We start from the raw sequence: 26102 nt of genomic DNA, 5'->3' as shown, positions 1-26102 counted from the left end.
CATGAGCGAGATCCTCATTGGGGAAATAACACCATAAATCTAAACTATAACCTAATATGCCCAATACCGACGCTTGACATCGTTTTCTATTCTTTCTTAATCATGAAACATAATCCGCCACTTTCAGGAACAACTTGTGTATCCCTTTCCCTATAAAGATGGATATTATTGAAGACCTCTTTTCGATCATGAGAATTATTTTGCACTCTCAAATACAGTTGTTCATAACACTAACCTCGTTATTGAACAACTACCAAAGGATAGAGAGACAACTGGTATATGCTAAGCACTGCATTAGGCAGTTGACGTTCTTTCGCCTAATTTACGAGAGTGACTTGGCATGTTGTGAAAGCACCCGAATGGATAGACGTACCTTTACGATTCTATGTAATATGCTACGGTCGACTGGTTGTTTGGAACCAACAAGATGTATGGACGTCGAAGAGATGGTTGTGATATTCCTACACATTCTTGCACACGATGTCAAGAATCGAGTGATACGCAGAAAATTTTCGAGNATGGACGTCGAAGAGATGGTTGTGATATTCCTACACATTCTTGCACACGATGTCAAGAATCGAGTGATACGCAGAAAATTTTCGAGGTCTGGTGAGACAGTTTCGAGATATTTCAACGCAGTTCTTAGGGCAGTCTTACAACTTCACACTGTTTTGTTAAGAAAACCAAAACCAATCACAAATACATGCACCGATGGAAGATGGAAGTGGTTTCAAGTACAAAAAATACTCAGTTTTTTACATGAATACGTCATAAATATGCATGCAACGATAGATTTTTTTTTTTAATTCATTTTGATCACTTGAGAGAAACAGAATTGTTTAGGTGCGTTCGACGGCACATACATTAAAGTGAATGTTAGTGTCATCGATCGACATCGATATAGGACGAGAAAGAGAGAGATTGCCACAAACTTTCTTGTGGTGTGTGATCAAAATGGGGAGTTCGTCTTCGTTTTGCCATGGTGGGAAGGGTCTGCAACCGATTCAAGGGTTCTTAGGGATGCGGTTTCGCGACCGTACAGATTGAGGGTTCCAAAGGGTATTATAATAACCGTATACGTTATTTAAACATGGGTACCTGCCATAACACATGTGTATGACATTTCAAAACGTGTACAGGATACTATTACCTATGTGATGCTGGATACCCCAACGCTGAAGGATTCTTGGCGCCGTACATAGGGGAGCGATACCATCTCTCCGATTGGTATGGAGCAGGAAACGCACCGACAACTGCGAGAGAATTTTTCAACATGAAACATTTTTCAGCAAGGAACGTTATCGAGCGAGCATTTGGGTTGCTAAAGGGGCGGTGGGCTATTCTTAGGGAAAAATCATTCTACCCAATACAAGTCCAATGTCGAACAATAACTACATGTTGTCTTATTCACAACTTAATCACAAAGGAGATGGGAATCAGTGTAATGCTTGACGTGCCTGATGAGGAGAATTTTGCATCAATTGGTCTTGATGGGGATCATATTGAATTTGTTGAATCATCAGAGGAATGGACCAAGTTCAAGGATGACTTAGCAGTCGAAATGTTTACTCAATGGCAAAGAGCCTGATTATTCAATATTCATTACTTACTTTTCTTTTACTACTGAATGGAATTTAATTATGAAACATTCCAAGTACGCCGTGAAAATGTTTTGTACCAAGACTCTGTGTGAACAAGTTAAATTGGAACATATAATTTCAGCAGTTTATCCTTTGTTTGTGCATGTGTTTAATTTATAGCATCTTTTCATTCAACAAACGTATGCATGCAGCATAATGGCAGGTAATGGTAAGAGGTTTAAACACGTATGGTCAAAGATGGAGGACGCTAAAGTTGGTGGAAGCTCTAATGTATTTGGTGGAGAACCGGTTGGAGGTCCGATAATGGGATGTTTCAACCAGGAATACCTCAAACACTTAGAGCGAATTTTGCATGAGAAAGTGCCCGGGTGCGCACTGAATCAGAATACCATTGAGTGCCAAGGTGAGGAGTCTGAAAGAAATAACTACAACGTAGTATCAGAGATGTTAAGTCAGTTGGGTTCGGCTAGAGCGAGGAGTTCGAATGTGTTCAAGTCGAGAGGAGATTTTTTATCTTTGGGTTCGGGTAAGATTCTAAGAAAAAAATGTACGGATACGTGTTATAATATTAATATTAATAATGTATATGTGTATCAATTCAGAGTCATCCCAATGCGACGGGGATGTGGAACAAGTCATTCCCACAATTACGATGACCTCTCCACCGTATTTGGGAAAGACAGAGCAGTAGGGCAATCAAGTGAGGACCCATACATGATGGCGACGAATGCATTCAGAGAGTTTAAAGATGAGATTCGACTTGGATCACAGGACTTCACACCCCTGAGGTTCAGCCAGACAGAATCACCATTAAATCAAGATGAAATAGATGAAGAGCCAGCAGAGCAATCTACAGGTAGAGCAAGTGTACCTACCGAGTCATCTCGAGGCAATAAGAGGAAGAGGTCATCATTCCAAGCTGAAATGATCAACATCATGAGATCGACTATTGAAATGCAGAACACACACATGGGTAGACTTGCATCGTGGCAAAAGGAAAAGTATGAGTTGGAGTTCGGGCGTCGGAAGGAATTAGTAAATGCCATATACAACATTGATGGCCTAGATGAGGATGATTAGGTCACCCTTATTGACCTCGTTGTCACAGACATTCAGAAGACAGGTTGCTTCCTTGCAGTACCAGAACACGCACGGAAGAAGTACTGCCTCCGTCTACTAGGAAGAAACATGTAGACTGATCACACCCCTATATTTTGTTTATAGTTCTTTTGGATAACAACAAATGGACAATGGACTGTCATGTTGAAAAGAATGATAACTTTTGTATACTTGAAAATATGTAATTTTTGTGTTTGTAAATATAACTAATATTATGAGGATCGAAAAGAACATATATTTTGTGAATTTTTTTTTTGATATATATACATACAAATATGAAATATGAAATATATATACCTTCAATATATATACAAACAATATACAATATACCAATTAATTGAGCAGCAATATGAAATATATTTTGTTGGTATGTTTTACCGATTAAAGAGAATTAGAATTATTACAGTTTTTGAAAAGAATATATGAAAAATAATCTATTATGTTCTACAAATTGAGGGAAAAAAATTGAGATCGTCCAGTTTATGTCATAAATGATTTGAGAAAATACGTGTATATTTGAAAATTAATCAACAATAACAAAGCATAAAACTAAAAAAAAGAAAAGAATGAAATAAAAAACAAACAAACAAAAAATAGAACTAATCTCATTCACAAAAAAAAACTGCATCAGATCCTCCAACTCAACTCAACTCTGCACAACAAACACAAATAATTTAACTCCCCAGATAATTTAACTCTTCAGATAATAATTACCAACTCAACTCAACTCAACTTTCTACTTTTATCATATACCAAACAAACCCTTAAAAACGTAACATAAGAGAATGGAGATCAATTGCGTTGTTTTTTGGGCGGGCCAATAAATATTAGTTCTCGGTTCTTTTTTTTTATTTTTTTTTCAATAGTGATTTTTATAGAAAGCAATAATTAAATGTTATTAAAAGGGGTATTTATTGTAGGGTAGTATACTACCACTACTTTGTGCATCTAGATTTTATGAGTTGGCCAGATTGAGATTCATTCAGTTAGATTGAAATCTTATTACTACATTGGTTGAGAGATATAGACCAAAGACGCATACATTTCATGTGCCTATTAGAGAGTGGGTTATCACGTTACAGAACATAGAAGTATTGTTTGGGTTACATGTTAACGACAAGCCTGTTACCGAAGTAATGCATGATGAATATTTGCCAAATGCTACTTGGTGTGACCCCATCTGCTAATAGAATCATGGGATCAAGATTAATTTTAATGTGACTAGGGACGCAATTTCAAGGCTTGATGATGATGCAAACGAGGAAGCTGACATGAGATATGCACGAGCATACATACTACAGATGATGAGTGGAATTCTGGTTTCTGACAAGTCAATTCACTTTGTGCACCTAGTGGTCCTGCCATTGTTAGCCAATCTCCATGAAGTAGGACAGTGTTCTTGAGATGGAGCATATTTGACATGGTTGTATAGACAAATATGCAAAGCAATAAAACCTGATGTTCATGAAATCACTATGCCTTTGATACTTTTGCAAATATGGGCTAGGGAACAATTTCCAATAATGACCTACAGCTCCGACATGTCAACGATCATTAGTTAGTGGAGGAGCCGATGGTTGTATGTTATTTTATTTTAATTTAACTTAACCAATATTTTTTATATGACTATAGTTAATTTAAAATCTAAAATATTAATTCAATAATATAGGTTGATAGACTAATTTTGTGTAATTAGGTCAGCTACACATGTAGTGAGTCAACATAGATACATGTTTGATCTGCTTCAACCTGATCAGGTACGTGAATACTGAACCAATTGAATTTTTTATATACTTGTCTTTAATATTTTTAATATAATGTGTTATGTTTTAGATTATTTAGGAGCCTTACAAAGTTGTCATGGACATTTTGCCCAATTTCTTTACGAACAGTCAAAACATGTGGCAAAACCATAAGTCCTTTCATATGTTTTCACACTGGTGAATGGTATCTTCGTGATAGGGTGATTAAACAGTTTGGTTTCCAATAGAATGTCCCATTAGAGTGCAATATTGAACCTCTATTGCATGACAGCAACCTAAGAATTGCATATTAGTCTAAAAAAGCTGCACATTTGATAGTGCGATGACACTATCGTAAAATGTCTATTACAATTGAGGTTTCAATTAGGCAATTCGATAGGGATGTAACTTAAGATTACATCCATTGATATAATAATATTATGAGGTGTTATATTACTCGTCTAGGAGCAATTGTGGGTCATCTGATACATAATTAAATTTCATCTAATTATTTTTAATTTAAATTTGTATTAAATATTCTCTAATTATTCTATAATTCACATAGATCTAGTAACAATAGCCTTCATGATGTTATAGATGATCCAAACCAGGTCTTTAATGTATGCAGTAATAATGAGAGCTACATGAAGGAGATACATTATATGTACGATATATGTACTGCACCTCCGCCAGCACGAACATGGGTTCGATGAGGTTGACCATAATGTGGAAGAATTGCTCCTATGACACAGATGTAGAGTCATACTGATTATACTAGTCCGATGATGATAATGCTAGCCTTCGATTCAGGATATTATGATTCAAAGACCAGTCCATCTTTTTCATACATGCACGAACATGGGTGTGATCGTGGAGAGCATAACAAATATTTATACTATGGGTCTAGAGCTGTCAGAGGATCAAGAGAAACCAAAGCAACCTAAAGTTCAAAGTCGACGAAAACAATAAGCTCAAAATTGATGACGTCTGCCTTGTGAGACCCTTTGATTTTTTTATCATTATTTTTAAATTAATGAAAAATTTAAATTATTGCATTGATATGGACATTTTAATTTCCATTTTATTATTTTTTAATTATGAATAATAGTTGTAATACGGAAGAAAAAAGATTGAAAATTTATTATTTTCTATGATGTCTCTTAAAGTTAGAACAGTTAAAGATGAAACAACGGTAAATTTTTCTTACTATTAAGAAATACAAGAGTAAGTTCTTATTATTAAAAAATAAAACGGTAATTTTGTATAAAGTACGTTGTTTAAGGAATTGTAAAAGTGAAGAGTATTAAAAAAAAATAGTTAAGTCGAGTATTGAACACTAGACCATTGTTGGAAAGAAAAAAAGATTAAAGTATCTTGATTGCTTGTTGAACACTTGATCAATTAAAATATATCATTCCACACAAGTCAAATCTTCAAAACTACGACATTTCTCTAATTATTTTCAAAACCACGATTATTTTATTAATTATTTTGAAAAAATACAATATTTCTCCAATTTTTCCAACAAATTTGGACATGTTGTATCAAAATAATAATAAAAAAAATTCCTGCTGTCGTAGAGGAAACCCCTAAACTGACTCTAGGATAAAAGATATCGGTTCACAAAATAGATAGATAATAATTAAAAGAAAGAAAAAGAAGAAGAAAAAGAAAAAAAGAAATTGGTGGGATAGGGTTATTAAAGAAGACTGCGTTTGCAGAAATAAAAGAGCGTTACCGGTCTTCACCTTGGGATTGGTTCCTCTCTGACACTCTTCCACTTTCTCACTTTTTTGTTCTTACTTCAAACCCCCCCTCTTTCTTTTTTTCTTCCAATCCAATTCCCTTTTCTTACACTATTTTAATTTTCAACCCACCAACTCTTTTCCCCTCTCTTAAATTTCAATTTCAATTTTAAATTTTTATTAATCTATTAATTTAGATTTCGAAATTTCAGAAGTGCACATTTTTAAACATTTTTTTATATTTTATTTTCATATACTTATGAAACTCCATGTTTAAATTTTAATTTTAATTGATACTACTTAAAGCTCAAGATTTAAATTAATATACCAAATTCATAAATATAAATTGATATTTTTCCCTCAATAGTTTATATTTTATAAATTGTATTCATGCTTAACAAATCCAATAAATTTGATCATTTCAGGCTGGATTGAAGATCACCTGTCCACCATAGATGCTCAGAAATTGAGTGGTTTCTTATATGTTTATGACTAGGATGCCGAATTAGTTAATCACATTAAAAAATCCAAGGTTTTGAATGGAAAATTGGTTTTTCACTTTGTCTTCCAGATTTTAGTCGTTCATTGAGGTACTTTTCTCTGTTTCTCTCTATCCCTTCTTCCTCCTATTTTTAGTTATGTGATTGAATGAGGTAATATTTATTTGAAATTTCTGAGAGTTTTATTTTCTATATGGGTTGCGTTTATTTACATTTGCTTAGTTTATTTTACCTTATCATGAGACATTTTATTCTTGTATTTAAAAGTTTAGTTCTGTTATATTTTGATCCTACTCTATTTTATTATGATTTGCTTGGAGATTCTAACTAAAAACAAACAGTAGCATTTATAGCATGTGTTTTTTTTGTTTTTTTTGTTTTTTTTTTGTTAACATAAAAATTAGTAGGACTTAAATACTCATAGTTAAACAATAGGAAATTATTTAAAATGAAAAAAGTATTGAAAATATTTATAATAATAGCAAAGTATCACAATGTACGCAAAATGAAATTTTGCTATATTTGTAAATATTTTGGTTCATTTTCCTACTTTTGAAAACAGTCCTAAAAATATATATGAAAAGTGCACCTTTTTTTTTACATAATAGATTTATAGCTAGAAAATAAATAAGTTAACAAAAAATATAAATCACCTCAACCTTCCATTAAAAAGTTAGCGAAATCCTAACCGCAAGAACCAAAATAAACAATTTTTAAAAGTCCAGGGACTAAAATAGACGTTTTTGAAAGTTTATAGAACCAAAATAGAACAAGAGTCAAAGTTCGTGGACCAAAATAGGACTTAATTTTTTTTTTTTATTAGACACAAATTTATAGGGATTATTGTTTTAAATGATAAAATTGCTAAAAATATTTACAACTATAGCAAAGTGTCAATATCTATCCATGATAAACATCTATCGCTGACATTGACAAATATAAATAAACCACGATAAATGTCTATCACGATCTATCATTGATAATGACATTTTACTAAATTTATAAATAAGTTGACTCATTTTTCTTTATTTAAAAATAGCTCAAATTTAAATCTGATATATTAATTAATTATAAAAATTAAAAAATTTATGGAGAGATTTTTAAAATTTTAAGATAAAGTTGATATTTTTTATCCTTTCAAGTTTAGCCATACAATTTAATTGCCAATATAAAGTCGAACTCACAAAAAAAAAAAAAATAAATAAATAAAATAAAATAAAATAAAAAACGTTTTTGTGGATTTAGAATTTAAATACTGTATCATGGGTTTAGGACATCTATTCTCTTCATCTGATCATCACGTCACGGTTATTATAACTATGACTTTTCTAATTTGATTCCTAGTACTATAATTAATAATAATATATTTAAATTACATTGTTAACTTCATTCTCATTTAACTTAACTTTTAAACTTCAACACTATTTTTCACACACACACATATATATATATATATATATATATATATAAACAGAGAGAGAAACGAACCTTTTTTTTTATATATTAAGAATATTCATATAATCTAGTGTTTTGTTTTCTTTGGGATGTTTGAGACAAAGATTATCATAAGATTATGATAACCACTTTTTGTTACATTAAATACTATTTCAAAACCCTCAATTAGCTATAATAAACACTATTTCAAAATTCCAATTCGTTACCGTATATATTATTTATTTTTACTATTTTACTATAGTATTTACTATTTCTTTCTCAAACTAAAATAATTTACACTTCAAACACATACTATTATAATCTAAACTAAAATCATATTTACCCCAAACACAAACGGTTAAAACCCAACTATAACAATTTAGAAATATAATAACTAACTCCTCGTCCCAAACACACATTTTTAGTTCAACTAACACGTGAGGATTTGAACCTAACTCTAATTCTACCCAATTCTCTTGGAATATAAAGTAAAGATATAAAATTGATAGCACAGATCTTATGATCGTTGAGATAGTGGAGATAATTAGCAAATGAAAGCTAATACTTACACAACCAAATCGAGTGGTTGAAATCGAAACAACTAACTAAACTCTATTACAAATAACCATTTTAACTTCTTTTTCTTCTTTTCTGTTTGAAAAAAAGAAGTAACATTTTGTTAGGACGTCAGCTTGAAATTCACACCAAACACTTTTAAGAAAACAAACCTCTGTTTCTATTTCATAGCAACATATTCATATTCATTAACAACGCCATCGTTAATGTCTTCCCCACAAATTTCCACCAGAATCCTTCAATTCCAATCCCAGAACAACCCTTTGAAACAGCCAAATTCCGATTCCCCATATCCAAATTCGTCTTGGAAATGGGTTTCTTTACTAATTTCGCCACTTCTTCTTCCCCCTCACATGGCCTCACACCATATGGAGCATTGTTTGCTCCAAACATTCCTATGGGGTAACACAAATTCGGATTATCCCATGCCCCAAATCTCCTTCCCATTTTCCCGTAAAACTTTTCGGAGAATTTAAGGTCTCCAGACAAATTGTTTCCAAACAAGTAAATTGCGCTAACAAAGGGCAGAGTTGCAAGTTTTGGCGAGGGGTTTCCGGTTAGATTGTTGTGGCTAAGTCCCAGAAACCTTAGACTTTTCAATTCAGACAATGAATCTGGAATTTCCCCTATCAAACTCATGTCGGAAAGATCCAAAATGGCTAAATTTTGTAGATTTTTCCAGTTTATGCTCTTGAGTTCTCCCCCAATTGGATTGTTGGATAAGATAATTTCTTCTAAGGAATTCATCTTCTCAAACGACTGTCTCAATCCACCGTTGAAACTGTTGTTGCTCAGATCCAAAAGCGTCAAATTTCTCATATCGCCGAGTTCACTCGGCAAAATTCCACTCAATTTGTTGTCACTCAGATCAAGCTTCAAAAGGGAAGTCAAATTTCCCAAACTCGGCGGCAAAGAACCCGACAGCAAATTTCTACTCAAATCCAAAATCAGTAGCTCGCTCAGCCTGCCTAGATTTTGAGCAATTGGACCAGTGAGCGAGTTCTCAGCAAGAACCAATCGCTTCAATTTGATCAAATCGCCAAAACTTTCTGGTATTTCACCCACGAATCCGTTCTGTAATAGAACCAAAGATTGCAGCTTTGATAGACTCCCAAAATTGGCCGGAATTTGTCCGGCGAGGGCAGCGTTTGATCTGAACTCAAGAGATTCTAAACTTCCGGCGAGTTTAACCCATTCTCCAGTTGGGAGTGAAACAGAATTGTTCCCTTTTGTTGAGACAAAGCAGCTGAAGAAGGACAGAGTTTTAAGGTGTTTGAGTTCAAACAATTGCTGTCTGAAATGGGCATTTGGGGAACAAGCTAGAGAGTTGTCATGAGTTGGTCCAATGTTTAGTGCAGTGACATACCAAAGCCCATCAAATATATCACAAGAAACCCCCTGAAAAATATCTCAAAAGATCACCACACTTTCCACTTTCCATTAAATATACAAAATTTTCTTCAAATAACAGAGTGCCCTGTTTTCTCAGGCGTTTCCTCAATTGGGAAATTTTGAAACAATGATAAAAACTCAAAAAAAAAAAAAAATGGAGTAGATTGACGAACAGTACTTACCTGTATTGGAGTCCACCCACAAGGATCTGGGTAGAGATCTGAGCCATTCCACCAATTACCGACAAATCCCTGTATTGCAGAGAACAGAGAATCCAGCTCTGTTTTCTCCATTGGAGCTTCTCCACCTTCTTGTGCATAGCTTCTCCAACTTCCCAAACAGACAAAGAACATAACAATAAACAGCCTCTTCAATGCCATAACAGAAACGTATTGCTGTTGAAATTCAAAAGTTTATGGTAACATATGGAGAAAATCAATGGAACGGAGAGAGAATGAAATGGGTACGCAGTGCATGGGGGGTTCACAAGAAGAAGAAGTACAGAGAAAAATCACAAAAACAAGGTAGAAAAAAGCAAACCCAGATGAAGAAAAGAAACAAAATTAAAGAGAGTTGTGTTTGTGGGTTGAGATTATGGGAATGGGGAGAACAGAGTGGGGAAGAGAAGAGGAAAGAGAGGGGGGGATATAGGCAAAGCACAATTCTCAAAAAAGGCCAAAAAAGCAATAATAGTAATAACAATAATAAAGATCAGAGCGCCATAAAATGACTGAAGGGGCTAAAGCCTCAACCCCAAATGAAAGCGAAATGTGGGGCAATGTCCTTTCCTTGTATGCATTGGAATGCCAAAGGAAAAAGAACTCTCTTTTATCAGAGAAATGATTTAGTTAAGCAAAGATTTATTGCCATGAAGGATAGGATGGCTAAAAGAGTAAAGTGGTTGGAAGAATTATGGTTTTAGAGTTTAGAGAAGATTAAAGAAGAGGTGTGGAATTAGGGTTTAGGTAGGGTTAGGGATAGGACTGTGGGGGGGTGGGGATTGGGGAAGAGAACTAAATGGTGCTTTTAAAAAGGGGACCATTATTTCTTTTCTTTTTGGCATGCAGAAGAGAGAGAGTGTGTATTTTGTATGTAGGGAGGGAAAGAAAATAAAAAAAGTTGAGATTTTGGGTAATGGGTTTTCTTTTAATTTGTATGTATTTTGGGTATTTGGGATGGATTTTCAAGTGTTGTATTGAGAATAGGGAAAAGGACAAAGGAAGGGATTTGAGTGTTTCACAATGTGGGGAGGATGATTGCTTGGCCTTTAATGGTGGCACGGTTAAGAGCTGAAAATTGCAGTTGTTGATGTGAGTTGTGATTCTCATTGTATTGTACACAAAGCCATTCTTAATTTCTTGTAAAATCAAATACTGCTTCATTTTTTTTTATTTTATTGATTTCTTAGATTTTTTTGTTGAATATCTGACCGTTGACCACTTATTTTTCTTCCATCTCTTTTCACTTCGTCCAACGGGATTGGAATTCTTTTGTGCATGTTCTTACAAGGCGCGATCTCTTTGCAATTTCGTTTTCTTGGTATTTTAGTATTTTTGCAATGGTTGGTTTCTAGTAGCCATTTTGATGCTTTGAGTTTTATCCAACAGCCTGAAGTTGTCTAGTCTTGATTTTACTGTCTTTTTTTTAAAGATGAAAAAAATACTACTACCTTGAAGGTTCATTTGTCTTGACATCTATTAATTTAATACAAAGCCTTTAATAAGTAGTGTTCTCTCTCTCTTTTTTCTCGTTTTAAGTAGTACTAGAACAAAAATAAAGAGAAACATTAAACATGATCTTAATTCTAGTGACTATGAAATCTGTCTATGCTGGTGTTCTTCAATCCAAATGGGTTAATTTTAGAAACGGTTGGAATATCTTGAATCTATTATCTAACGATTCGAATGAACAAATATAGGGGTCAAGAGGGGTGGCATTGTCCCCGAAACTTAATTAGAATTGGTATTTGATATATATTTTATTATTTGATTTTTTTTCTTTTCTCTATAGAAGTGCACTATATAAACTCTCTAACTTTAGAGGCGTTATTCGTTTTGTTTTGTATAATATTCTTTCTAATAAAATTGTTCTCCCTTTATCCCATTAACGTAGTTAACACACTGCTAGCGAACCACTTCAAACTATGTGTCGATCTTCTCTATTCTCTTTACATTTTATGTATTTTTTAATTGCTGATTTCGTACCACATACTACTACTATATATTCCTCTTTTGGAAGGTTGCTAAATTTGAATTTTAACTATAATAATAATGACATAGTTGAGATTACAGTTAGTCCAATGAGTAATAAATAAATAAAAGAAAAAAAAGTCAACATATTTCATACAAGTTAGATTATAATCGTAGTTCATACACGTATTAGTTCCATACACGTATTCAAACATATTAATTTATGTACCAATTTAAATTATGAACTCTTTGTAACTTGTTTGTGGTTATATATTTATCTGGTGATTAGCATTAATTACCAACGAGTATTAAATAATAGGAAAAAAAATAGTAATGTGTATTTATTCATTACACCTAAAGTTAACGTGTGGTATATTTATTTATAAATGTATAGACATCTCATATATAAGAAAATGAAGTAGAAAGATAAGATAGAAAAATAATGAACCTGAAAATTGCCTTGTTTTAAAAAATATTCACGATTCCCAATCCGTAATTATAGTTATGATTTCTGATTTCAGTGTATAATAATTGGAACTCGTCATAATTCTATGCCCCCCCCCCCCCCCCCCCCCCCCCCCCCCCCCAAAAAAAAAAAGGAGAAAAAGGAAAATATTTGGGAAACTTGCGAAGGACATTTTTTGAAATTATTGTTGGTAATGATTAACTTGGATGAAAACAACGTTTTAATCCATAAAATTCACTAATAATTTATAGTCTAGATGTTAATAAATATCATACTATATAATTTGTAATAATTTACTTCCTCCATTAAAAGATACCAATAAATTTAGAGAAATTCACTACACACATAGGTGGATAAATTGATCAAGTGTCAATTTTGTCTATAAATCGAAAGTAAAACAACTACACAATGTCAATTTCATTGTTATTTTTTTTTCAAGTAAATAAATTAAATGTTTAGATGATCAAGTAGAATGATTAAGGCCCAATTATTTGACTTTTTGTTTTTTTTTTTTTTTTTGAAAATTAAGTTTCTTTTATATATCTATTTTTACAACGATTTGCATCTTTTATAAATATAATGGTTAAATTTTTAATCAAATTCCTAAAAAAAACAACTTTTTGAAACTATTTATTTAGTTCTCAAAATTTGGCTTGGTTTTTTTAAACCATTAGTGAAAAGTAGATAATAATGAAAGAAATTTGGAGGTAGAAGCAATGTACATAGGCTTAATTTTAAAAAATAAACTAATTATCAAACGGGACCTAAATTATTACAAGTTTTAAAGTATATAAACTAAATTGTTGCTATAGAAACAAAGATCTTTTTTTTAAAAAAAAAATTATGCATATAAACACTCACCCCGTTCCTAAAATATTGTTTTTGTTTTAGAAATTTTACTGGGAATTTTATCCTTGTATTTAAGAAATATACAAATTATTTAAGAAAGATATAGGAAATAGAATTAATCCAAAAAATCAAAAACAAAAAATAAAATGGTTACCAAATATCTAAATTACTGGGTAATTATTTTAAATGATAAAAATACTGAAAATATTTTAACTTTCATCATTGAGTAATAGAAGTCTATGATACTATTACTAATAGATAATAACATTTGACTATATTCATAAATAAGTTAGATTCGTTTTTTTTTTTTAATGGGAGAATGACTATAAATTGTTAGGCAAAATGGTTTTTAACTAAATTGAAGACGCATAAAAAGAAAAGATAAAAGCGTAGGGATAGGAAGGCATTGGCGATGGGGTTTGGTGGCTCGAAAAAGAGGACACAATTTGGTATTGGTATTGGCTTTTTCTTTCTCACAAACAAAAGATCAGAGAAACGAAAACGACATTCCATCCTTTAAAATCTCTACTCTCTGAATTACTGATTACCTTTCATAATTTTCTACAAACATCCAAATAAATGCAATTTTGTTGTAATTTTATTGTATTCAGATTTGAGAGATCAGCTTAGAATCGAAAACGAAATGAAGAAGGAATAATGTTACAGATATATACATATATATATATATAGAGAGAGAGAGAGAGAGAGAGATTCAGACAAGTGTAATTAGGGTTTCTGAATATATTCTGAGCTGAGATTTATAATAATAATAATCATCATTCACAAAAAGCCTTCTTCAAAGCTCACACACTGCTGGAATTCAATTCACAGGCTTTCTCTGCTCCACCCCAACATGCAGCAGTTGAACCAGAACGCTTCCGCTGCCGCCTGCCGCCTACATTATCCGATGCCCACGGCGGATTAACCTGGAGATATGCGATTTTGGATTTAATTAAAAATCGAAGCGAAATTTTGGGATTTGAGGGATGTGGAGCCCTTTTTGTGAAGGGTTAATTAGGGTTTCAAAAAGTAAGCACGTGGTAGGCACGTGGAGTGTGTGAGACGCTGAGATGTCATTTTCTATCCTCTGCTTTACTCTACTCTACTATTCTTTCCCCATTAGCCTCCAACCATAACCTCCTCACTAATTATTACTCTTTTTACTTTGCTCTTTCTTCCGCTCTTTATCATTATTTGTTTTTTTCACCCAACTGGTGATGTATTTTAAAATTAAATCGTAATGTTTCATATTTATGGTATAAATCATATTCATATATAAAAATATACATCACTTCGACTCGAATAATTATAACAAAGTAAATGATGTGATTTTCCGTTTTAATAATTATAACAAAGTAAATGATGTGATTTTCCGTTTTAACATCTTTCTAGATTATGATATTTTTATATCCAAATCATGCACCCCTTATATGAAAGAATATAATACTTCAACCTGAATAGTTGTTGCGAGACAAATGATGTAACCATCATTTCAAAAATATTTCCACCATTAGATCATAATATTTTATATATTTATAGTTTAGATCACACCCGTATACAAAAAATACATCACCACCAGTTGTAATAAATGATAAAATAAGTATTTGTTAAAAAATGTAAGAACAAAAAATATATATATACATTTCTGTGGAGTTACCGTAGTTTACAAATAATGTATGTGCGTGAAATTTTCAGTCACGAAATAGCATGCATGTGACTACCTTTATGATTTTTGGTCGTTGAACTCCTCTTCATTATTTATTATTATTATTATTTACATCCTTTAAGTTTAGGCCTTCACATTTCGCTATCAGTTGTATTGTATGTAATTTTTTATTAAAAAATATTTAATTTACGTGCCTTCAGAATCGAGTAAATATATGTAGTTTCTGATTATTAGGAAAAAAAAAATTATGACTTTAGTCATCTTCGGCACCTTTGAAACCGTTTGTTCGCACGAAGCTTTTAGAATAACATATTCCGTGGTGTTGAATTTTAGTTTAGGTTGATTTATGCGGACCTATTTCAATTTATAATACTCGAACATCGGATTCCCTCTATTGAATGTACATACTTAATTTGAGAAGCGAAACGTAAGACTAATATCTTTAACAAGTGTTCATCTTCTTATTGTTAGAAAAATTCTGTCTAAATTATTTGGAGCCTTAAGTTTCTAAACCTTTCAAATATTTGTAGAATTCTCGTATGAACATGACCTTTGGGCCCAACTAATTGAATTTTGGGTTTGGTTGCATATAAGCTAGATGAAGTCTATTTGGGCTCAATTGAACTTATACCTAAATATTTGACAAAATTAGTTTATTCAATCTAATTGTCATGAAGAAAACATGCAGGGACTTTATCAACTCGTGGCTTCAATTTCAAATTGGGACTTACATCCACTTTTAATTAATCTCAATTTTGATAATTTATAATTTGGTTATCAATGACAATTTGTAGTTAGTCTAAAATTTTTCGAATAGAATCATAAACATTAAAAGTTGTCTAACAAATTTTTAAATTTTTAAATGTGTTTTTAATAGATTCCAAATTTAAAAGTAGACCTAAAACTTACAAATGTTTATTGTTTAATAAGTTTTTACATTTTTAAATTCATGACTCATAAGTCTTGAACCTATTTTGAGATTTTTTTTTTAAAAAAAATGTTCACTATTGATTTCTTGTTCGAGATCATGTTTTAAATTATTCATTAAGGAAGTATTTAACCCCCAACTACAAGTAAGTTAGTTATAATAGTTGGTATTTCTAGTTGTTATTACCTACGGTAACCTACAATATCACTATTTCAATTTGTTTTTGTTACAATATTTACTATTTTCTACTCATTCCCGTTAGAAATTAATAAGCTAGATACATTATGGATAACACATTCTTAGATACATTTCTAATTTCAAGATACATGCATTTCTAGATACATGTAATTGTTCAAGTACATGAATGGTTTGTATACACGTACTTCATTTATTTTGTGTCTTTTAGGAAGTGTCTCTTGAGTACTATATAAAGAGTTCATTTCCCACATTTGTATGCAAGAGAAAAGAATCAAAATCAATAGAAGCAAATTGAAGTTTATAAAGAAACTGAGTTTTAAGAGAACAATATTCTTCTCTTGTGCATTCTTGAATTTTGTAAGAGAACAAGTTTCTTCTCTTAAAAGTTTGTGAAATTTAGAGTGAATTTAGAGTGGGCTCGTCAATGCTTTCAACAAAGTGGTGTCAGAGCAAAAGGATTGAAAGATGTCATATAACATGTTGCAGCCTCAACTTCCTCACTTTGAGGTAGAGACGATGGAGCCAACAAATGAAGGTTCTTTATGGATCTCAAGATCTTTGGGATATTGTTGACAGAGGATATTCAGAGTCAGAAAGTGAGGATGGTCTTTCACCACAACAACTCGATGAGTTGAGAGATACTAGAAAAAAGATAAGAAGACATTATTTTTCATCTACCAAGTCGTGGATGAAAATATTTTTGAAAGAATATCAGGAGTCTCTACTGCTAAAGCAGCATAGGATGCATTGCAAAATTTGTACGAAGGAGAAGAAAAGGTAAAATTGGTTTGATTGCAAACACTTCGAGCTGAATTTGATACCATTCGAATGAAAGATGCTGAAACTATTGAAGATTTTTTCAACCGTGTTCTACTAATTGTTAATCAATTGAGATCAAATGGAGAAACAATCAAAAATCAAAGGGTGGTTGAAAAGATCCTTAGAAGCATGACTAGAAGATATGAGCATATTGTTGTAGCAATTGAAGAATCCAAAGATTTGTCAACTCTATCTATCAATAGCTTAGTGGGATCTCTTCAATCTCATGAGCTCAGATTGAAGTTGTTTGATTCTACTCCTTCAGAATAAGCTTTTCATATGCAATCCTCCTCTAGAGGGCGATCTGGTGGAAGAAAAGGTGGATGTGGCGATAAAGGCAATGGATGAGCCAACGTCGTAACAAATTTAGAGTCAGAGAGTAGAGACAATCAATCTTTTTCAAATAGAGGAAGAAGAAGAAGTTCAAATAGAGGAAGAAGCAAAAGTGGTGGTCATGGATATTTTCTCACATACAATGTTTCAATTGTAGACGTTATAGACATTTTCAAGCAGACTGATGATCTAAGAAGGCTAATTCTAATCAAACAAAAACCACTCTAATGCATGAGCAATAGGATAATGATCAAGGTCTTCTCTTCCTCGCATTCAACGTCCAAGAAACAAGCACTGAAGAAATATGGTATCTTGATAATAGTTGCTGTAACCACATGACAGGGAAAAAGGATATTTTTATATCTTTAGATGAATCTCATCAAAATGTAGTGAAGACTGGTGACAATAGGAAGCTTGAGGTCAAAGTCAAAGGAGATATTCTTGTCAAGATAAAAAGGGAGCAAAAAGAATTACCGATGTGTATTATGTTTCAGGTCTCAAACACAATCTTTTAAGTGTTGGGAAACTTCTCCTAAGAGGACATGATGTTATCTTTAAAGATAACATATGTGAGATTATAACCAAGAATGGAGGTCTCTTTAAAGATAACATATACGCATGACTTACAACAAAATGTTTCCAATTAAAATATGTTATGAGAAACCTGTTTGTTTTGAGAGTTTAGTAAATGACTCTTCATGGTTGTGGCATTGTCGATTCGGACACCTAAATTTTGACACTTTGTCTCACATGTGTCAACAACATATGGTGAGAGGAATGCTAAATATTAAAAAGGAAGATGAACTTTGTGAAGCATGTGTTTTCGGAAAGCATCATCGAACTTCATTGCCGACAGGAGATTCTTGGAGAGCACCAAAACCTCTTGAACTTGTCCAACAGACTTGTGTGGACCCATGAGAACCACTACACATGGAGGTAACCGTTATTTTCTCACATTTATTGATGACTACAGTCGAAAAACGTGGATTTATCTGCTAAAAGAAAAGAGCTTTACTTTCGAATGTTTCAAGATATTCAAAGCAATGGTGGAAAATGAAAGTAACTTGAAATTGAAAGTATTGTGTTCGGATCATGGAGAAGAATATATAGTCTTTGCAGACTTCTTGAAGGAAAATGGAATCAAGCATCAGAAGACTGTTTGAAGAACTCCTCAACAAAATGGAGTTGCATAGAGGAAAAACAAAATAATAATGGAAATTGCAAGAAGTATGTTGAAGGCCAAGAAGCTTCCAGATCAATTTTGGGGAGATGTTGTAACTTGTGCTGTTTATCTCCTAAATCGAGCTTCAACTAAAAGTGTGCAAGGTGTTACTCCTCAAGAAGCACGGAGCGGATTGAAACCGTATGTTAGTCACCTAAGAATGTTTGGGTGTATTGCTTACTCTCATATTTCATATGAGAAAAGAGGTAAACTAGATGTAAATTAGAAAAATGCATTTTTGTTGGGTACAGTGAGAACTCCAAGTCTTACAGATTATACAACCCTGTAAGTAAGAAAGTTATTATTAGTCGAGATGTTAAGTTCGATGAAACAAAATTCTGGCAATGGGATGCATCAAATAAAGACCAGAATCCATTACTTGTTGACATGAATGACAAAGAAGATGCTCGAGACTTGGAGCTTGAAGAGATTCAACCATTGACTTCACCTTCTTTATCACATTCTACAAGTGATAAAGAAACTACTCCAAGGAAGACAAGAAATATTCAAGAGATCTATAATACTTAAAGAAGAATACAAGATGATGAACATGCTGATTTTGCTTTATTTACATATGTTGATCCTATATACTTTGAAGAGGCAATTCAAGATGAGAAATGGAAAGATTCAATGGATCAAGAGATTGATGCAATCAGAAGAAACGAGACATGGGAGTTAGTCAAATTACCAGAGAATAGAAAAGCTCTTGGAGTCAAAAGAATCTATAGAACAAAACTGAAGCAAAATGGAGAAGTGCAAAAATACAAGGCCAAACTTGTAGTAAAAGGTTACAAACAAAAGTTTGGTGTGGATTATGAAGAAGGTTTTGCACCAGTAACTCGCTCAGAGACCGTTCGTTTGATGCCAGCCCTTGCAGCACGAGATAACTGGAAAGTTTATCAAATGGATGTCAAGTCAGCATTTCTAAATGGGTATTTAGAGGACAAAATTTATGTTGAGCAGCCCCTTGGTTATGCCAAAATTGGAGAAGAAAATAAGGTGTGTCGATTGAAGAAAGCATTGTATGGGCTAAAGCAAGTACCAAGAGCCTGGTACAAACGTATCGATGATTTTCTCTTGAAGGATGGTTTCAGAAGATGTCCATATGAACATGCTCTCTACACCAAAAAAGATGAAAATGGTAATTTCTTGATGATTTGTCTATATGTTGATGATTTAAATCTTTACGGAAAATTCAAACATGATGATTGACGAGTTCAAAGAGAAGTTCAAAATAGAGAATGTTTATCCTGTTAGTACTCCTATGGACGTAGGTTTAAAGTTAAGCAAGCATGATGATAGTGAAGCTTTTGATGCCACCATCTATAGAAGTCTTGTTGGAAGTTTAATGTATTTAACTACAACTAGACCTGATCTTATGTTCTCAATAAGTTTGTTGAGTAGATTTATGGCATCACCAAAGAGAAGTCATTGGGACGTTGGAAAGATAGTTCTTAGATATATTCTTGGAACTGTTGATCATGGAATCCACTATAAAAGGAATGTGGATAATGTTCTTGTTAGCTACAGTGATAGTGATTAGGGAGGAAATATTGATGATTTCAAAAGTACTTCTGGGTATGTATTTAATATTGGTTTTGGAGCAGTTTCGTGGGTTCAAAGAAACAGGATATTGTAGCATTGTCAACAATGGAAGCTGAATGCATTTCTTTGTTTGCAGCTAGTTGTCAAGCACTTTGGCTTAGAAAGGTACTACATGAATTGAAGTGTCCTCAAGAGAAAGGGACTGTCATGTTCTGTGATAATAAATCATCTATTTCACTTTCGAAGAATCCAGTTTTTTATGAAAGAAGCAAACACATACAGATCAAGTATCATTTCATCAGATAATTGATCAAAGATGGTGAAGTATATATCAAGTATTGCAAGACACAAGATCAAGTTGTAGACATGGTCATAAATGCGTTAAAGACAGACTTATTCTTGAAAATGAAAGAGAAGCTCGGAGTCAGGGAAGTCTAGCTTAAGGGGGCATGTTAGAAATTAATAAGCTAGATACATTATGGATAACACATTCCTAGATACACTTCCAATTTCAAGATACATGCATTTATAGATACATGTAATTGTTCAAGTACATAAATGGTATGTATACATGTACTTCATTTATTTTGTGTCTTTTAGGAAGTGTCTCTTGAGTACTATATAAAGAGTTCATTTCCCTCATTTGTATGCAAGAGAAGAGAATCAGAATCAATAGAAGCAAACTGAAGTTTATAAAGAAACTGAGTTTTAAGAGAACAATATTCTTCTCTTGTGCATTCTTGAGTTTTGTAAGAGAACAAGTTTCTTCTCTTAAAAGTTTGTGAAATTTAGGTTAATGCTTTCAACAATTCTCTCATTCTCTTTTTGTTGCAATGTTTACTATTTTCCACCAAGACTAAAATAGTTTGCATCTTAAAGACAGACTATTATAACCTAAACTAAAGTAGTTTGCATCCTAAACACATACTATCATAACCTAAACTAAAGTAGTTTGCATCCTAAACACATACTATTATAACATAGAAACTACTATTTTTTCTTTTTTGAAAAATATACGAATGTGTATCAGTAGTTACACCGAGATATCTCAACTAGGTTAACACATTATTAGCAATCTCATCATATCCCACTGTCATTCCTATTAATAATTAATAAGTACAAAAGGCAAAACTAGGCCAATGCAAAGCAAGAAAGGGAGCTAGAGAGAAGCCCAACAACAAAAGGCAAAATCGAATATTGCATAAAAGCCGATAAATTAAGGGAGATGGTGGCAGGTTGTAGTCTTTGAAGAGCTTCAATCGATTAGACCAACAGCCCCTCAAGTAGCAAATATTTTCCAAATTTTGGCAGTACTTTTTGATGTGTTGTTAAAAGTGCAATTTTTCCTCTCTAACCAAATAGACCAACTAATGACAATAGAGGAGTTGAATATGGTCATGTTTTTGCAAGTTGGAGAGCTCATTCTGCAAAAGCTTTTGCAATGTGTGGCAATGTCCGAATCGTTACTAAGGATGGTCTCCAACATACAATATAATGTCCTTCAAAGCAATATAGCCAAATTGCATCGCAAAAAGAGATGATCCATGGTTTCCTCGGGATAATGACAATTAGGGCACCCGTTTGGATTTAGGGTAATCTTTGGCAATCTTTTCCGTAGAATGTCGACACTATTGAAGCTTTTGTGGAGATGAAAGCCCTCTATGATGGTGGAGATGTGGAAAGAGGCATTGGTGCTTAGTTTCCATCTAGGTTGATCTTTTCCCCTATCAGCTCATAAGGAACCTCCCCATACTATAATAACCTAAGACTATTATAAGTCACATACTATGATAACAATTGATTATAATAACAAACTTAGCGTCCCAAACACCCTTTAAATTTTATATCACACTAAAGATGTTCATGGAGTTGGGTGGGATTGGGATGGCTTCCTCGACCCAATCTTCGTGAAATTCTCCATAGGGTCAGGTTGGGAATTCCCATGGGAATTTTTTCCTTGTTTTTTAAATAATTAACTCAAATTACTATGACTTTTTTATTATTATTAAATAGTTAAATTTCTCATGACAAAAATATAATTGAAATGTTTAATTTTCAAAATATCTAAAAATTAAAATGGAAAATTTTTACTGTTAGAAAAAAATGTAAAACTATTTACAGAAATTATATAAAAAAAAAAACATTGATAGTAAATTTCTCTTCTATCCGCCTCTGTAAAAAAGAATTAAATTATACTATTTTGTATAAATAATTTTTCTTTTTCTATTTTTAAAAATCTTCCCATTAAAACTTAAATATTACAACATTTTATAGTCTTGACTGAATATATTTATAAACTAATAGTGAGTTATATAACTCACATAAACTCTTACCGCGAGTATGAGTTTGATATATAAACTCCATGTGTTATATATAAAAACTCACAGTGGATGCATATATATAGGACGTGGATCGAGGCAGGAAATATAATCTTCATTATCATCTCCGTTTAGTCAATGAGAAAAGAATATTCCTTCTTCTTCCCCTATTTCTCATCTAATCGGAGATAGGAGTGTTCAAAAAAATCAATTACCCAAAAAACTCAATCAACCCAACCCAATTTATACAATTCGGATCGGGTTGGATTCAAATAAATGAAATATTACGGGTTGGTTTGGTTCATAGGTTCATTTAAGATAACCTGAACCAACTCGAGTTTAGTATTAATTTCAAAAAAATATGTTTTTTTTTTTTTTACTTCTGATACGATTAATTTTATTTCATGATTTTTTTAAATCCATTCTCCAACAACTTCTAAAATTAATTTTTTAACACTATAAAAAGAAAACTTTCATAATGTAAATGAAATTGAGTTGTTAGTCTTAATTCAATAGATTAAAATAATTAAATAAATTTTTTATGAATTAATATTTTACTTCTTTTTAGAACACAAATTTAATTAAATGACTCGAATAACCTAAACCAATCCAACCTAATTGTTTTGTAGTTGAGTTGGGTTGGGTCCATTATTTAACAAATGTTATTTGGATTAAAGAAACTTACAACCCAAACAATTGTGTTGGGCTTAAAAGATGCTTCAACCCAAATCAACCCAACTTACAAATGCTCCTAATCGGAGATTGAGATTCATTCTGATCGTGGAAGGCCACTAAATAGACATTTTTAGATCACACCATTATGAACCTAACTATCTACTAACATAATATGCATCCATTAAAAGATTGACACAAAGGACTGACTTCAAACTAGTGGGACTGAATCAAAATAATAACTATAAGCCTCTTGGTTGTTGATAGGGATTTGGCTTTTTTAAAAAATCAAGATTACAAAATATGATTTCTCTCCTTTTCTTTTTTTTTTTTTTTTATTCACTTTTCGTTAATATTTTCAAAAATCAAGTCAAATATTAAAAAAGCTACCATTTGTTTTTAAAATTTCACTAAAATTTTAGATGTTTATATAAGAAGTGTGAGAATTGTAATAAAGAAATTGAGAGAGAATAAACTTAAATTAAAACAAAAATAAAAACGAAAACTAAGTATTATTTAATTTTTAATGGATATATAGGTTTCTAGTGTTGGTCAAAAGATACATTGATGTAAAAGCTAGAATTAGGATTCACATTAACGGAGACATACTCAATTTAAACTATTTGTTGGTAATTTGTAACTATTTTAATTTGATTTTTTAAAATCAACTTAGATCGTAATAATAAAATTATTTATCCTAAAATCTTAAAAAACTAGCAAAGTAAAAACTAATTACATGATCCTTTATAAACGAGTCAGGAAAATAGGAGAAGATAAGAAGATGATTGACCATTCATATTAGTGAAAAACTGGTTCTATTCTTTCGATTCGAGCCATTTTTTTATAATATAATATTATATTAATCTATACATTTAAATAGGTCTTATACACGTGTAAAAATCATGTGTATTAACGAGGTTAAAACATATCTTCTAAAAGATAATTCAAAACGGAATTTAGAAGCTAATTGATTGATCCATTTGTAATATATTAGAATTTTAATACAAATATTTTGGGTGATACACCCGAAATTTAAATTGACATTCATCTAAAATTGTAAAATGATAGTGATTAGGTCAGACAAATTTATACTCTAAATATTAGAGTATAATATCCTAATAAAGTTAACACTTTCGGCTAATCATATGCAATAATACAAATACTTGTTTAAAACTTATTGATGCATATCTTGTTTAGGCACAATTAGAAATGACAATAATTCCAAACAAAAACATAACTCAACCGATTAAACTGGCACATAAATGGGTCTTTATTATCGATGGAAGAATATATATAGATACGTAAATTCAAAATGACATCGACTTTTAACCAAAACATAACTCAACTAATTAAATTAATATTATTATTTATTATTAACTATCAAATGTTATTTGAATTCCCATTTGTTAAACGAGAAATTTTGGATCAATCGCAAATTGTCACGTCATTTATTAATTAATGACGAAATTCCAAATAATTGAATTTGAGACTAATTAGAAGTTTACATGTATCCCAAATTGAGGTTGAAGACATAAATTGGTGAATTCCGATAATGCCACGTGTTTTTCTTTGGAATGAATAAAATTAATTTGGTCCAAATTTGATATTATTATTTGGGTTAAAGTCCAATTGAGTCCAAAAATAGGTTTAATATTACCAAATATCGAATAAGGTCCAAATCCATTTAGTTGGGCCTAAAGGCTAGGTTCATGAACTAATCAAGCCAAGCCCAAGCCCATGAAACTCACCTGAGAATTCAGGAGTTCTCTCCATTTGCGGGGGTCAACAATTCTACCCTGCAGATAACTCAAAAGGAATTCTCTACCATCACAAAACTCCCTGAAGCTGACCATGCTTGAAGACTAAAATCCTTTGGAGATACAAGCATTCTGAAGACCGAAGTCCCTTGAAGATACAAGTATTCTAACCACGCTTGAAGACTGAAGTCCTTTGAAGATATAGACATTTTGAAGACGGAAGTCCTTTGAAGATAGAAGCATTCTGGCCACAATTGAAGACTGAAGTATTTTGAAGATACAAGCATTCTTCCAAGACCCCAAGCTCAAGAATATCCACATGCTCTGCTTCTATACATCAAGTGTACACATTTAACCGAGAGATCGAACCACATCTTATCAAATCAACATCAACATCAACACCAACTGAGATCAACAAACCCAAAGGCCGATCGTCCAAGAAAATCAACAAGCCTAAAGGCCGATTGTCCAAGAAGATCAACAAGCCCAGAGTTCGATCGTCCAAGAAGATCATCAAGCCCAGAGGTCGATAAGATCATTGAGCCCAGAGGCCGATCATCCAAGAAGATCATCGAGTCTAGAGACGATCGTCCAAGAAGATCAACAAGCCCAAAGGTTGATCATCTAAGAAGATCAACCAACTTAAAGACTATAATTTATATTGAAAGCATAAAAAATATTATGTATTAGATATTATACTCACTTTCCATAAAATTAATACAAATACAAAGTTCAAGTTTCTCAGGAAACCTCGTGCAAACTTCATTCTCCATATCGTGTCGAACTAAAGAAAAGAAGGAAAAAATACACTGAATGTATAAAGTTAAGAATGATCACATGTTTGAAATTTCATTCTGGATTTGTTTATATACTTTTTATAATTTACGAAGTTAAAAAATAAGCAAAAATAAACATAGTTGAATTGGTAGTGATAACTTTATCCATGCCCAAATGTGTTTTTTGTCTCTTCAATTTATTAAAAATTTACTTCTCTATTTACTGGACTTTGAAGCTTACGTCCAATTAGTGCA

The 26102-nt window shown here is 32.2% G+C and overlaps 1 protein-coding gene across 1 annotated transcript; it reads right to left on the bottom strand.

The window, feature by feature from the left end:
* Window positions 1-8727: 8727 nt before the first annotated feature.
* On the bottom strand, window positions 8728-10981 carry LOC120080820 (piriformospora indica-insensitive protein 2-like). The gene is made up of 2 exons (XM_039035470.1): window positions 10292-10981; window positions 8728-10115 (listed from the first exon to the last, which is right to left on the bottom strand). Exons 1-2 carry the CDS (start codon window positions 10487-10489, stop codon window positions 8883-8885), a joined length of 1431 nt encoding a protein of 476 aa, XP_038891398.1. The 5' UTR covers window positions 10490-10981; the 3' UTR covers window positions 8728-8882.
* Window positions 10982-26102: the final 15121 nt, after the last annotated feature.

This window comes from Benincasa hispida, chromosome 7, assembly GCF_009727055.1.
Source record: "Benincasa hispida cultivar B227 chromosome 7, ASM972705v1, whole genome shotgun sequence".
Classification (NCBI taxonomy): Eukaryota; Viridiplantae; Streptophyta; class Magnoliopsida; order Cucurbitales; family Cucurbitaceae; genus Benincasa; species Benincasa hispida.
This window is presented reverse-complemented; position numbering and strand designations above follow the sequence as displayed.

What these genes read in the sequence shown, in the direction of transcription:
- LOC120080820 (XM_039035470.1), bottom strand. Translation starts at nt 10,489, where the DNA reads ATGGCATTGAAGAGGCTGTTTATTGTTATGTTCTTTGTCTGTTTGGGA. An exon ending in GTGGGTGGACTCCAATACAG is followed by an intron (nt 10,116 to 10,291) that starts GTAAGTACTGTT and finishes GATATTTTTCAG; the next exon opens with GGGGTTTCTTGTGATATATT.